Raw genomic sequence first — 16,113 nt, 5'->3', positions numbered from 1 at the left:
TTCCTAAGTTATTTGATCCATGTACAGTATGTAGCGTTCATTCATTCCTCTGGCACCATGTGTGCGTGTGGTGCAGTGATGTTATTATGAACATACGTATTGAAGACACACAAGACACAAGCCTGAGTTTTCTACTGCAGAAAAAAGAAAGTCGTAGCTGTTATGATTCTTTTGTTAGATTGATTTAAATGGTATCATTCAAACAACAAGCCCTGTGGCCCTCTGCAGGAAGTCAGTGTTTAAAGGGTTAATGCTCATATTGTGAGTCACTTTGGATAAAAGCATCAGTTAAGTAAATGTAATCTTATCAGTAACAAAGTCTTTTGCTTTGATGCTTTAACCCACCGTGTGACGCTATAACTTCCCTCTAAACCCACTTTTTTATCACCTCAGTCATTTCCACTCTGAATAAAGGAAGAACTCCAAAGTGAAAGAATTTCAAGTTTATTCCGTTTCTGGACATCCCGCATGAAAAACTGTTCATTTTAACATTTATGGTACATCACACGTAAAATAAAGAGCTGAACATTTCTGTATAGTCTCAACCAAAAAAGCAACAGTTATACAAGTGTATAAACAAGCACACACACACACACACACACACACACAGGCAGGCCCGGCGCCACGAGGGGGCGAGGGGGGGCACTGCCCCCTCAGTTTGATTTTTTTGCTCACTCAGTTTAAGTTTTGTGTGCCATAGTAAATCTGCAAAAAAATACTGATCCAACCAACCAGTATTTTTGTTGTTTTATTTAACATAGGGTTACGGTGTTTGAGAGGAGATTGAAACACCATAACCCCCTGTTATTTGCAGTAATTTCAGAACCATGGACAGCGCGTTTGTTGTGTGTTGTATTAGGTTTGGCCTCACGGCGCACCATAGTATATAATTTAAGCTAGCTTGCTTGCGAAATAGTTTGGTCAACTTACTTTGCCATCACGTTAGTGTGTTCCAAAAAGCAGTTCAAGCCAAAGATGGATATAGGAACGTGGTTTTGGAAAAAAAAAACAAAAAAAAAACCAACACTACAGAAGAGACTGCAGCCGAGGCCAGTGGCTCCTCGCTTACTCAGAAAGTTTAACAAACAAACATGAAGGCTGCGACTCTACTGAGGAAAGGTATGACAGAATCTAGCTGGTTTATTTTTCTATGTTCTATGTCACACACATTTTTTTCTGCTGGATATGTCTGACATGCATCCAGACAGCAGGATGACTGATGATGAATGAGTTTTGAAGTCGGGGACATACAGCTTTGGATGACAGATTAGGCCAGTGGATAAACTGTGTAGATTCATGACATGATAAAAATGTGTACGCAGAAAGGCAGAAATATAGCCTACACATCGACATATTTGTAAAGCTTCTGAATTAATGTAGGAACTTGGTGCGCATGCATGAGCGTTTCCACTCCATATTTATTCGTAAATGGACGAATATGCCCTGAACCAGCTTTCATACCAATTTGCCGCTTGCTCCACCTGTCTGTCTGTCTGTCTGTCAGCTCCATCTGTCATGAGACAAACATGAAAGAAGACGTGCAGTTTATTGTGTTTCACCGGCGACGAGCTGTCATTACGTGCAACAATTACGCACGGCTGCCCCCTCTTTATAATTCACTGTGTGAACCTATGTTGCATAATAAATATTTGCCCCCTCATAATTTTTAACTGCCCCCTCAGTAACTTCATGGCACCGGGCCTGGATCCAGGCAAAAGTCATGTAAAAGTTGTTCTGCATCATTAATGACAGCTCTCAGATGATGATTCACAAATAAAGATGGGTTTTTAGTGCATTCTTATTACTGCTATAAACAAATCTGTATCAACACCAGAATAAGACTTTGATTAGCTGATGTCTTTTGATCATCTAAATACATCAAGGTCCTTGTCTCTGCTCTGACTGAAGTTTCCTCTGAATCTCCTCTTGTTGTTTCTCTATCTCCTCCAGCTGCTCACTGATTTTCTCCTTGTAGTTTTCCGCTGCCTTCTTCCTGTCTGTCATTCTATTTATCACACTTTGTGTTTTAGTCAGTAGTGTCTGTGTTTCCACGTGAAGTTTTTGATCTTCTTGTTTCCTACCCTTCAACTGATTTTTGGCCGTTAACACAATGCTCTTCATCTCATGGTATCGGTCACTCTCTGCCATCTTCTCCACTGACTGAAGCTTGTTCTCAATATCTGTAATGTTTGTCTCCATGTCATCCTTTTGATGCTCTGCTTGATCTCTCTGTTCTTTCAGTACTTCCTCCTGTTCCATCAGTGTTTTAACCACCCGCTCCAAGTCTTTCTCTTCTTCTTCATTCTTCTGTAACATTTCTTCAAGTTTTGCCTTTTTCTCCTCCAAATCCTCCATTTTCTTGCGTTCTGCCATGAGCTGCTCTCTCTCTGTCTTTGCTCTCTCAGCATCACAGTTCATCTTTGTGTCTGTGTGAACATAAAAATGTGTTAAATTTAGTTTCAACTTGTTTATGTAGTGTTGCATTTTGGTTGTTTACTATACGGTGCTTTAATCTCAGAAATGATGAAAAGTCACAGTGGCATATGTTTTTAGATACAATATATGAATAAAATGAGATATATGCTATTTAAAACAGTGAATGCATATTTTTTAATTTAATCAAAATTGTGAATTTATTTTCTTATTTAACCATTCATGGCTTTAGACAGTTAAAAAAAATCATACTTATTATTTTCAGCATTTATATAATGGATAATGTTAATGATGATGCTGAGCCTCACTACCTTTTCTATAAAAGGACAAATGAACCCTTTGGCCGAGCCTGTTTTTAAAAAAATATTTGACCCTCATCAGATTAAATTTTTTTTGTATGATGCTATATAAATCTGAGACCTCTGAAACTATAACATGTCAGATAAACATGTCTACCTGAAAATCTTACTGAGTCATCATGTGTGGAGTGACTTTTTTTGTTACTAACTTCCTGAAGGAGGCAAACTGAAAATGCAGACACAGCAACATCTAGTGTTTTTTTGTTGTTGTTGTTGTTTTTTAGCGTAACATTCCTAAACCAAGTGGTGAGCTCAGTCAGGTTAAGTTCAACTTGTTTTTCATTAAGATGGTAACTAAAATGTGCTCTCATGTTTGAGCAGGATGTCAAAGGGTAAAAAAAAAGGTTAAAAAGCATATGCAGTAATTCATTATAAAATTTTACATAATATATTTGTAACAGAAATTCATTTCTCAGAAACTGACTAAAGTCCAGTTGACCTTTGTATTCACTTTAAACTTTCATCCGTCCCTCCAGAGTCGCAGGGGGCTGGAACCAATCACAGCGCAGGTCACCAGCGTTTATTTTAACCCCTGTGTCTGTCGTTGATGTACCAGGACACGCTACCAACGCCGGAAAGTCAACAAAAGCACGTTATTTGGGTTTAGGCAAGAAAAACACTCGTTAGATTTAGAAAAAAAACATCTTGGCTTCACATTTGGGACACAAACACTGGGCTCCCGGGTGAAAGTTCAGGGTTTGTTGGATGCATCCAGCACCCCTCCTGCTAGCTCTATAGGGCTTTTCCAGCTCCTTACATCACGTCAGTACTGGAAGAGTTTCAACCTGACACTGTCCAGCGGCGTATCATCCCACTATACCAACAGGTGCTATCCCAGCCAACCAGCAGCATATTACTGACACTGCCTGGCTGCCAATCACTCTGCAAAAGGTAACTTTTGGTGTCAGGCATCTGACAACAAAATCACTGACAAAGCGGCAGTGTTTTACGACTTTGGAATGAGTATGATCACAGAGCTGCACTATTTTACCTTTGGTTTTGTGTTGTCTCCATTTCCACACGACAAAGGCCGCTGCAAAAATAAAAGTGAGGAACACAACCACGAGAATGCTGACACGAGCAGCAGAACAAGATGGAGCCTCGAAGCAATCAGCTGAAATCATAAAACACACAACAGAATATGAGTTACATAAAACTGTCCATCAGCTGTTAGAAGAAACAAAAGTGATCTTAGAGGGGATAAAAATTACCTGAAACTTGAATCTCTGTCTCTGTGGTCTGGTTGATGTTCCTCTGTTGGACTCTACAGGTGAAGCTGTTGCTGTGTCTCTTCTCCACAGTCACTCTGCTGCTGACAGTATAGAGGTCATCAGGACCTCTGACTGTCTCTGTAGGTCCAGCAGAGAGGAGCTTTCCCTCACCGTCCAGCCACAACACCTCAGGCTCTGGATGCCAGCCTGCAGACTCACACTGTAACACCACTGCGCTGCTGTTTAAGTAAATTCCAGCTATGACCGCTGAGGAGACAGAACCTGATGATGGGAGAGAGGAGAAATGTGCATGACATCATACTAAAGGTCTTGACAGAATAAAATGATGAAGGTTAGCTGGTTGCGTTGGTTGTTGACACTCTTGGATGTCATGACAGCTTCAGCCTGTTACATGCATTGTCTGTTTTTAAAATACACTTCTGTTTTTGCAGGAAATTTACAGTTTGTCTCTTTCAAATTAAAAGCACTATGTGCATGTACTGTATTGTGTTTGTGTCGTGTGTTATGCCAACACTAATGGACAGCTTTTTTCATCGGTGTCTGGTGCCACAAGTCACAGCACAAGCGCTGGATTTTGGCGACTTTGGAGTGAGACCAGGTTGCACGGATATAGGTTTAGAGAAAAACATCATGGTTTGGCTCTACATTCATACGGGAAGGGAGCACCGACCTCCTAGGTCAAAGTCCAGGGTTCGTTAGAACCACTTATGACTGTAGAGATTGATGGAGATCTTAACAGTGACACAGTGGCATACAGTGTCAAAAGAATAAATAAAAAAACAAGACATCAAGCCGCTAAAAATCTGAAGATATGTAGGAGTATGATGCAAAATGTGCATTAAATCTCATGCCTACTCACCAACAATAAGCTCAACAGTAGATTCTTTACTCTGTGAGGGAAAGTAGCATCTATAGATTCCATTATCAGAGAGTTTGGCTGCAGACAGTGTCAGTGAAAGGTCTCCATGCTTCAGTTTCTCAATGGACACTGATGTTCTTCCTTTGTAAGACGGGTTTTGGTTACTGAGAATGTTTTGACCCTCATGCCACACATGGACAAATCTTGGTTCCAGGTCAAGTCTCCCCCACTCCACACTCTGAGAAACAACATCCAGGGCAGGTTCCAGGTGGCACGGCAGGATAACGTCTTCACCAACTAATGTCACTATTGTTCGAGAAGGTCTAGCCCCCTGAGACTGGCCTGCAGAGACACACAACACATTTTAATCCTGCAGTTGGAACTGTTGCACAGAATTACTGCTTGCTTTGATCGGTGATATTTTAATTTAACAAAAACACCATGCTTTTATTATTTAGAGTTATCCCCTTTCATACTGGCTCTCTATGCTGCTGTTTGTGTGTCAGTTACCTCTAAAGGAGTCTGCCAGTAGAAGAACGATCACAGTGTGCTGGAAGACCAACGCACTGACGTATCCAAGGTTAAGTTTAAAGAGCAGTTCATCATTCAGGCAAAGCATCCTGGAGCTCTGGGGAAATAAAACACTTCTGAAATGTAAGTTGCCAGAAAGAAAAGGCTGTATGGATGTAAAAAGGACACATCTGCAAAAAGAAGTAATTCATAATTCATTCAAATGTATTATCACTTAATAGAGACGATGCAAAACACTGTATAGGCAAAGGCAACAACAGTCTATATGGATTTTCGTTATTTTGATGCTCAAAACTAATGCCAGAGAGTTGCAAGGACACTCCTGTCTGAAATATTCTTATGTGCTGAATCATAAAGATTTTCCTTCACTGGGATCAAGAGGCTAAACCAGGAAAACAGCAGCAAACCACTGTTCCTCCTTCAGTAAACGTTACAGTTTGTATAGCTGGAAGTTTGGTATTCACTAAGCCACATTTCTAGATAGCAAAGCATGATTCATCACTGCTCCAAAGCCCGATGGCAGCCATATTCTGTATCTGTCAGAAACTCATTTTCTAGACACATTTTGAAGTTATACATGTTTGATTATAAAGGCTTCACAAATATTTGACATGTTAGCAAAGAAACAAAAAACATGAAGTAGAAATGATGGTTTGAGATTCTGACTTTGAGGAGAAAAATAGTCAAAAGATTTTACACCTTGCAAAGCTTGATCAAAGGCTGACTGTCAAATAAACAATGATGTGTAAATAATAACAACATGAAAACCATCTCTTCAGCCACTTGTACTTGCTTCAGTTTCACGCCCTTGTCACTGTGTGTTGGTGAACTGAAAATGCTGCAAATTAAGAGAGCTGGTTTCACTTACAGAGCAACAGCCACAATTCGGACAGTAGAACAGTTAGTTGTAAAGTCCGACTGCAGTCCAGCTTTTTTATGTAGATCATTTGGGCAATAAAGCAAACAGAGATTAATTGAATTTACTTTACAGCATATAGTAGAAGAAACTGACGGCGTGTAATTTAACCATGAATGAATAAAATATGTGAAAAACATCCAAGCTTGAAAACATAACAAATAAAGGAGCCAACCTACTGGAAGAAATAACTGACAGTTGACAGTGAAAGCACCAATACAATTAAAATATAAATATTAACAAAAGACAATACATACCTGTTGTACGTCTGAGTCAGTTCTCCCCTGAGACTGAAAAAGCTGTGTGGGCAAGGTCCTTTGAAAATGTCGTTGGTTCCCATTCTAATGTCAATAATCAGCCTGCTGTGTTGGTGAGTTAATGAGTAACTGGGGAAAATTCAAGTGTTTGATATCAGAACATCCTCATATGTACAGACTTCACAGTAATGCCAAAAACATGATTTGTAATCACTTTATTGGAAGTTTAATAAAGAGGACAGACAGTTAGGCTACTTTGATTTACTTTCCATAGTTGTTAATAGAGTCTATAATTTTACATCGACTGTCATTTTTCCTTTTACTGTTTTCATAAAATACAAAAATAAAAGCCTAAATTGGATTTACTGCTTTAATTCTGATGGAAAAAAGTATTCCGGACAGATAAAATCAGAGATTGAGATCACATTAATCTCACACACACACACACACACACACACACACACACACACACACACAATCATGTGATTTTGAATTTATTTTTTTTACAGAGGAATAAAGCAAATCACCATAGTATTACATTAATTCATTTTCCGTAACCGCTTATCCTCTTGAGCATTGCAGGGGGCTGGAGCCTGTCCCAGCTGACACTGGGCAAGAGGCAGGGTTCACCCTGGACAGGTCACCAGACTGTCACAGGGCTGACACATAGAGTAATAAGTAATATTCTCATTTACATGCAGCCATTCATAATCTGATTAACATGACCTAACATTGTTTATCATGTCAAAATATAAATGGGTAAAATGTCTGGAGCTGCTTGTGCCATTTTGCTTCTTTGCCTCAGGATTTTAAAAGGTTTTCCACTGATGGTGGCCTTGTTTGACCATGGGAACATAAGGCCCGATTCCACCACAGGAACTTCGGGGTAATTTTACGGGGCCGGGGCTGTTGGTGCGTGTCTCCACCGCAGGAACCACCCCCGAAGGACAGAGTTCTTGAACTTTTACAGGGGCAAAACAAGTCCCTGCGTCGGAGTAGGTACTCAGAACGGCCCCGAAAGACTCCTGGCTGGGGTTTGGGGTTTACTTGGTGCTGACTGGATATACTCAAGGAGGGATGTGACGTTTTGTAAATAACAACATGGTTATCGTAGATTAGCTGGGCTAACCGTTAGCTGTTTGCGGTGTCTGTAATAACTCAATAAATGGTCCGTGAAAAAAATATTTTTTTCCAGCAGATATCTTAGTTACAACATGATTGAGCTAGCAAAGCAGTTTTGTGTTGCTATGTGTGGTATTTATTCAGTTATGGGAAATCACGATGTCTAGAAAGCATCAGCTGACAGGGACAGCTAAGAGCAGCAGCAAAGCTAACATCAGGACGTCATCCGTTAAAAGCCTCCCGTTGTCGGATACGACATGAAACTACTCCAGTTAGCTCAATCATGTTGTAACTAAGACATCCGCTGGAAAAAATATTTTTTTCACGGACCGTGACCGGAGTTATTACAGACACCGCTAACGGCTAACGGCGTCCCTACGCCCCTACGTTGCCCCGGTCAAAATGGTTGCGGAACAATTACGTCACATACAGAGCCCGGTAACTTTACAGGAACCTTCCTCCTACTCCGCTCTCTCAGTGGAGACACGGCGGTTGAGAGGGCCGAGCGAGAGGACGTTCCTGTAGTAGTTCCTGCCCCCCAAATAGTACCAGGAACTTCTTCAGTGGAAACTGACCTATAGCCTATTTCTTTCATTCCTTCAACCAACCAGATATGTGAGTGTTTCTTTTAGGCATGTGTCATTACCTCAGCCTTGCTAGCTAGCTGGTTTGTATGCAATGCACAGAGCTGACTACAAACAGGCAAGAGGCCATGTATTGCAAACTTCAAACTAGCTGGAGACAAGTCCACAAAACAGAAATGTTAAATTCAGACTAAGGCCCAAAAGCAATATGCGGTATACATGACCCATATCAAAATTATGATACAGGCGTATTTAATCTTATTCGTATTTGTTTTAGGACTGAGTCAAAATTTACGTACATCTTTAAAGTGGGACCATTTTTACTTACAACTACTACAGTTTTTTTTTGTATAAACAAAAATGTCTGTGAGGGTCACTTAGTATTAAAAGTGTTAATAATGACCCAGCAGAAAGGAAACAGTATTGACTGTACAGGTATACATGATAAACTTTCTGACTACTCTATATTTAGATGAGCTTTATCATCCTGACTTTCTACCTCTTCCAGGTGCAAGTTAATCAGCTCCATGTGGTTCTCCACTTTCCTCTGTCTCTCTGTTATTGTTGCTATGGTACCCTCTGTTTTCTGCAGCAGTTTCTCCATGTTCAGTTGCTGGTTCTCCAGTTCTTCTTTTCTCTTCTCCAGTTTCCACTGAGCCTTCAACAGGCTTTGTTTTTCTCTCAAGTACCCTTCTGTTTTGTCGGTTGCCTTTTCTTTCTCACTCTCTGCTATTGCCTCTTCCACTAACTGAAGCTTTTCCTTGCTCTCCTCCCTCTCTTTGTTGATCTCGTCTAGCTGCAGTCTGAATTCTTCCCTTTGACCCCACAGTCCCCTCTTCAGATCCATCAATGGAGTTAATACCACCGCCCATGCAGCCAGTTCTTCTTGTGTCTTCTGGGATTGTTTCTGCAGCTGAGCCTTTTTTTCACTCAGATCTTCCCTTTTTGCAGAGGAATTATATGACCCTGAACACATGGTAGAGGGAAACAATATGCATTAAAATAATACTAAATGAAAAATGTACCAGCTCTGAAAAAAGGGAGCTAAAAGGAGTCCTTCTTTAATAAGATAATAACAGTTTGAAAGAGCACAACCCAATCACCAAAATAAATGTTTGTATTGTAGGTTTCTGCAAACCATGGCTAGGTAACACTTGTATGTTATCATGTGGCAAATATGTTGAAACTTTATGTTTCTTTATATTTTAACAACACCGGTGAACTTGTGGTTATCTTTCGGTACGAAAAACAATTGGTTATGGTTGGGAAAAGATCACATTTTGGCTTAAAATGCCTAGTTTTGGCGGCACAATCAGGGTTAGAAACGCTGCCCATGTCACACTAAAGAACACTCACTCTTGCTGCCACAATCGCACTGGTAATACAATGATGACTCACAAGCAGCCATCATGCCATTTACTTTGGAAACATTGATTATATGTATGAAATGCACAAATGTACTAAAGCATGAAATGTATGAACAAATGGTTTGCAGAAATGAACAATGTCAACATTTTCCTCTGCTCACTGGGCTTAAATGCAAAGCTAGGATTTTGACATTAGCTGTGTTTAGCAAGGAATTCCTTGATATTAGCATCAGAACTACGTTTTGGTAGAAATAATATCAAATATATGTATTTTTTTTAACTTACTGATTGTTGAATTTTTGCATCTCAAGACAATAAGGACACTTATAATCAATGGCAGGCCACAAGCCAAGCCACCGATCAAGCCAACAAGGAAACAGTCAGACCAATAAGACGTAGCTGTGCAGGACTCAGTGGCTGTAATGATAAAACACAGAACAAAGTCAATTAATATAGAAATAATGAAATTAAATTAATACAAGACTATATAAAGCCTTGGTAAAAACATCTAATAATAATTCAAATGATCATTTTATATTTCTATTCTATTATTTCCTGATTATGTGTTTTGTTTTGTTTTTTTTTGCTTCAATTAATTTTGATACTGACAAGCTCCATAAAATAGTAGTAATAGTAGAATATCATAAAAGCAATAAAGACTAGAGTAAGTATTCCTCAGAAAGGGCTCTGTCTTTGCTATGAGTTATCCGTCTAAATGTTCTGGGAAGCCATCTGAATTGTGTCTCTTCAAAACATCAAAAGGAAATGTACTGGTTTCATACAGTCTCTGTCAAAATAAATGTAATAAACTACATCAGTACACCACCAATAGACGTCTTTTTTTCCTTCAGCGCACAAGGTTACGTTTGGGCAAAAAAAGCACTTGGTAAGGTTTAGAAAAAAATGACAGGGTTTGGAATGAGACCAGGCTGTCAGAACAATGTCTCATGCCAAAGTCAATTTGACGTTGAATACTGATGAGAGATGACATTGATATTTTGTTGGTTTTAAGTTGTGTTGTAGTAACCAAAATCCAACATCTTCCAAACGTGTCATGCCAACGCCATCCTAACACGGAATGACGTCATATCGTCATAAGGTATGGTGAACAAAACCCAATGTCTGCTACACCTCACAAAGTTAACATCAACATGTTAACAAAAATGAAATTCTAATGTCATTAAACATTTAAAATGTAGTCAACCTGATTTTCATTCAATAGTTTAACGTCTAGTTTAGTTTAAAAAGTCTTTCTGATGTCATACTGACGTCTAGTGCCAGCTGGGGAGGGACCAAAAGCTCTTTGATCAAGCTAAGGTGAAGACTGTGGTTCGGTTGTCGTTTTTAGTGCCATGCATCTGCTTTTAATGGGTGAAGATTTCTTGTACCTTGGTTTTGCCTGTTTGCATGCATTTTCTGAGTTCCAGAAAATAGAGCCTCTGTCTTCAGACATTATAATTTCTCGAAATTGCATGAACATACTATATGCTTGTGTTATCGATGTAGGGTATGTAGCACAGTGAGGCACTTACGACAGATGCCAAAGTGATATTCAGTGAGGTAAAACATGCGCGAGGGGAAGAAGGGATAGAAACACAATAATTAAGGAGGATTTAAATTGTGTAGGTTTCATGTAGGCCTTCATATGAATATACAGTTGATACGGTGACAAGTTTTAGTAGGCAAGAGTGTGATTGGGAACTAACCTATTACCTGCATTATATTTTTGATTAAATAAACTTAAGAACTGCAGAAAAAGTAATGTCATTCTGCTACAGATAAAATGAGTTTTGCAGCAGTAAAATAAATCAATATGAAAGGTAGTGATAGTGTATATGACATACATGTTGCATGATTTAAATACTGGGAGCAATTAGCAAGATGCAGATATTTAAACTAAAATTTACACTTAAAAATAGCCTTGTCATTTAAAACACTGCAGACAAACAAAACATATTCTCAGAAACACATTATAGATGTTTCAAGTAGCCCACCGGTGAGAACTTTTAAATGTTTTCGTATCTTATTGTGTTTGTTACCTGTACATGAGTCTAGGAGCAATATGCAAAGTAAAAGTAACCACATCGTATGGGTCTGTCTGTCCTTCCTCATCCTGGAGTTCTGAAAACACAAACAAAGTTGTTGAAATTAGGGAAACACAAAAGTTTCTGAAAAGGTATGTATGCAACACTGATACAACATTATTCATCATTAACGTTGTAATCACATCCATCAGCCACTCAATAATGACACTATGACCTAACATGCAATATTTTAACATTTGAGTGAATCACCACCAGGGTGAATCAAGTTTACTATCTTACTATATAATGACGAAGACTCTGTCTGTGTGTCTGTTCCACGTTTTTCTCCTCACTGACTTGGTCAATCCATGTGAAATTTTGCAACAACAACATATAAACACTTTAACTATCTGCCTTTCAACGTGCTACCTAATGTACAGTTTCAGCCCACTAACTATCCCACTATTGGCAATGGTACTACTGTACTTTCAATAAAGAAAACATACTATCAAATTCACAAACACTCTGTCTGAATACATTGCTCTTCTTAATGGGTTCAGTTGACTATTTAATCTGCAGTTTCCTATGACCTGTATCCCAAACACACACCATGTGAAACTGTACGTCGGCAACTGTGCACTCAGTGGGTATGGACTAGTGTAAGTATATTGTGTCTTTGGCGTTTTAAAGCTAATGATGGTGACACAACTGTCAACAACTGTCTCCTCACAAATTTCTCATTTACTTTTGACACAAAAAAAGAAACTCAAAAACAGGTATTTACTTTTTTCCAAAGCTCACATACCTCAGTGGAGTGCGTCAACAGGTCAGTTCATCTCAGCAGAAAGTCGGCTTCCTGCTCAGCGCCCTCCTGGAAAGTCTGCGTTCACGTGTTTGTTCACCTTATTTGTTTTTCTTTGTATTTGCTGCAGCCACGATTAATGATTAATTAATCAACTAAGAATTATCCGAGAGGAACAAGGTTTTAGCTCATAATCTCAATGCAAAGGGAATGTGCATGCCTCTGTTAACTGCATGAGTGTCTTTTTACTTTTATGCTTTGACCTATTGCACTCTGAAATGTTCAAATAAAACCCAAAGTGAATTATTGTCAGCTGCTTGGATAGACAGAAAGCACAACTGAAAAAGAAAATGTGCAAAGAAAATCACATTTCATGAAAGCATTTTACAGACTGTTGGTGTTTCTATCCCATGAGAGTAAAAATGTTAATATTTATTCCGAGTATCAGCCAGATATGCTGCAACAACATGTTTCTTTCACTTTCACCAAAATGTCCTTACACCCTTTGTATCTCACTCAAAAGCTGCTCGGTCAAAGTCCTTAAATAAAATGTTTATTCATCCAGTCTGTAGATAAGGTCTGTTCACACTGTGTCTTCTTTCCTTTCCATTAGAGCGTTGATGTGCAGTGCCAGACTGTCGTGGTGAAGAGGGAGCTGAGTCAGAAGGCAAAGTTTTTGAATTTACTGGTCCATCCACGTCCCAACCTTCACCCTGTGGCCACGAGCTCTGGATAGTGACTGAAAAAATAAGCTTTAGAGATGAGGTGAGGTGCTCGGACATCCAGTGGGAGCTTGGAGAAGAGTTGCTCCTCAGTTGCTGCGTTGAAAGGGACCAGTTGAGGTCATTCAGGTATCTGATCAGGATGCGTCCTGGGCGCCTTCCATTAGACGTGCTCTGGGCACATCCCACTGATAGGAAGCCCAAGACCAGGCCCAGAACACGCTGGAGGGATTACATATCTCATCTGGCCTTGGAATGCCTTGGGATCCCCCAGGACGAGCTGGAAAACATCGCTGTGGAGCGGGACGTCTGGAGTACTTTGCTCAGCCTGATGTGCCTACGACCCCTCCCCTGGTAAGTGGATGAAAATAGATAGATGGACAACTGAACTATTTCATCTACATTATTTTAAGAAATATTAGATCTAATTTATTCATTTATTTATTTATTTAAGAAAATATGGGTGGCAATAGCTTTTTCTTTTTATCTTGTCAATGACAGGGGGGAAATGTTTTAGATGTGTAATGAATGGCTGATTGACAGCAGAGGGCAGACTAGCACCATGTCTACATGTACATGTCTACAAGTGTGAGGAAGAGAAGAGGATAGGATGGCAAAAACCATGGACACTCCTGTCTTTGTGTCTGAGGAAGTCCCTGCAGCCAAGGTCGAACATCTGGTGAAAGGCCTGAAAGAAGAAGAGTGGAGGATGTTGTCGCAGAACATTAAGACTAGATCTTGCAATGACCTTTTCAGCAGACAGTGGTGTCCACATACTTTTAGCCACATATGTATTTAGTGAATTTGTCTGGTTTTCAATGAAGAGACAGTTCAATAACCAGAAGGGTCATCATGTGCCTTCATGGTCAATGTATTGCAGAGGAATCAGAGAAACTTCAAGTGTCTGTCTATCCTTTAAATCCTATAACACATTTTATGTGTTTACATACAATAAACAACAATAATGTTGACTTTCAATCAATGGTTTCAAGTGCGGACGTTAGCCCAAAACCTGCCAGCTGCATGTGTTTCACACTTGCCAGAGTGGGGAGCTGGTGAATATAACATTTGCTACAAGATAAAATTAAATACAACTTAAAGGGCCAAACCAGCAATCTAGTAGTGCACCTCCATTAAGTACGCAGACTAAGGAAAGTGCAATACTATATTAAAAAAAATACAATACAATAATAATGATAATAATATCTGAAATTAATAGATTTAGACTCAGGTATCCTCAATACACTGAATACTACATTTCCCATCATGCATCTCCCTGCCTTGAAAATGTTTTACAACTACATGGCCTCAGTCTGTAATGCTCATTCTCTACAAAAGAAGATGGTAGTCTACGAGCAAAAACCAACATAACCCTGATGACTTCATAATGACATCATCAGGGTTAATTTCTCAGACCTGACAAAGCTTTTCCAGACCTACAGGGAAAAGCTGTAACACTTTAGTGTCATTTTAGAATGATTTTATTAAATCAAAGATGAATAATTAACTTTGCCTCTGTCACTCAGGCACGTGCTAAGAAACACAGCGGCTCTGACAGTTTACCATCTTCTCAAACATATTTTTATCCCTGAGAGCTACTGAGACCTTAAAGACGTTTCTAATGCTATAAACTGCTGTGGGCTCCACGCTGCACAGGAAAAGGAAGTCTTACACTGTCACCTAAATCACACATAGCTGTTCAGTACAATGCTCAGAAGATCTCCGGCAAGACAACATGGAGGTCGCAGCTCTCTGCATCAGACTGTGTGAGTCTATCTTCATGTTTTATTCTGAAATTGAATCAGATCTAAAAAAGATATATTGATATTATCAGATGATAATGATCTTGATATTGAAATAAGGCAGTGTTTTGCAGATACACAGCTAACTGCTTATTTACATTTTGAACATCTGATCAGAGTGCAGAACAACATGATAAGAATTACACAATATGTATTCTTGTATTTGGTAGCAGAGAGTATCTGTACACATTAAAACATGTGTATCTGATACACTGCTCTCTTCTGTTGTCTCGCCAGTGGTGACTGTACTGTTGCTGCTCACTGCTCAGAGAGCTGGTGAGTTGAGGTTTGTTAAGCCACAGTGTAAACACAGAGATAGAAGAAGTAACATTTATGTTTGTTACCTATGGGCTACACAATGTTAGAAAATGCAACACGTTTTCTTAAAGACTGGGTATCGAACTGGGGAAGACACCTCATTTACTTATTTTCTGTCACAGATGCAGCTCTTCTTCACATTAATCCAAACAGACTGCAGTTCTTTGAATATGAATCCATCTCATTAAACTGTGCTGGGTGTAATGGCTCAACTGATTGGAGAGTGATGAAAAAGATTCCCTCAAATACTACTCAGTGGGAGACTTCGAAAGAGTCTTTGGTTATTCAACTAACCTTTGTAACACACAGTGGAGAATACTGGTGTGAAAATGCAGGGGGGGAGAGAAGCAACACTCTCAACATCACCGTCACTGGTAAGTTTAACAAAAACTTATCATTTCTATTGTTCAAAAATGGCAATGTGACTGAAAAAGTGGAGCTCTTTGTTGTCAAACGTCTTCTAGATTGATGCACTTTGTGGCCCAGTGCAATTGGCTCGGAACTTTACGTATAACTTGTGAATGTAAATTACATCTTGTTGTTAAATCTTTTGGGCAGGAAAACAGTTTCAAGGCATCAGTCAGGCAGAGCTGCCTGTAAGCACAGCTCCACAGCCTGTCTCGATAGTGCATCCTGGTGGTTCAATTTGGTAAAAGTTTCCCGAGTGTTCATGGTCTTCCTGCATTTTTAATAAGTGCAACTTGCTCCTGTCCAGTTGGTGATGTGATCCTGGAGAGTCCCGCTCTCCCTGTGATGGAACGACAAAGAGTCACTCTGCGCTGTAG

The 16,113-nt window shown here is 39.5% G+C and overlaps 1 protein-coding gene and 1 long non-coding RNA gene across 2 annotated transcripts; both read right to left on the bottom strand.

Annotated features, from left to right (window-relative positions):
- Window positions 1-231: 231 nt before the first annotated feature.
- Window positions 232-6,611, bottom strand: LOC125883959 (butyrophilin subfamily 1 member A1-like). Its single transcript, XM_049568642.1, has 6 exons — window positions 6,588-6,611; window positions 5,394-5,511; window positions 4,884-5,225; window positions 4,004-4,285; window positions 3,784-3,906; window positions 232-2,426 (listed from the first exon to the last, which is right to left on the bottom strand). Exons 2-6 carry the CDS (start codon window positions 5,500-5,502, stop codon window positions 1,879-1,881), a joined length of 1,404 nt encoding a protein of 467 aa, XP_049424599.1. The 5' UTR covers window positions 5,503-5,511; window positions 6,588-6,611; the 3' UTR covers window positions 232-1,878.
- Window positions 6,612-6,832: 221 nt separating this feature from the next.
- On the bottom strand, window positions 6,833-12,567 carry LOC125883992 (uncharacterized). Its single transcript, XR_007448621.1, has 4 exons — window positions 12,490-12,567; window positions 11,700-11,781; window positions 9,946-10,077; window positions 6,833-9,259 (listed from the first exon to the last, which is right to left on the bottom strand). It is a non-coding gene; the product is annotated as an uncharacterized LOC125883992 (long non-coding RNA).
- Window positions 12,568-16,113: the final 3,546 nt, after the last annotated feature.

The sequence above is a fragment of the Epinephelus fuscoguttatus genome, linkage group LG23 (assembly GCF_011397635.1).
Source record: "Epinephelus fuscoguttatus linkage group LG23, E.fuscoguttatus.final_Chr_v1".
In the NCBI taxonomy this organism is placed as follows: Eukaryota; Metazoa; Chordata; class Actinopteri; order Perciformes; family Serranidae; genus Epinephelus; species Epinephelus fuscoguttatus.
The sequence above is the reverse complement of the archived record's forward strand: the minus strand, read 5'-3'. Positions and strand labels throughout refer to the sequence as shown.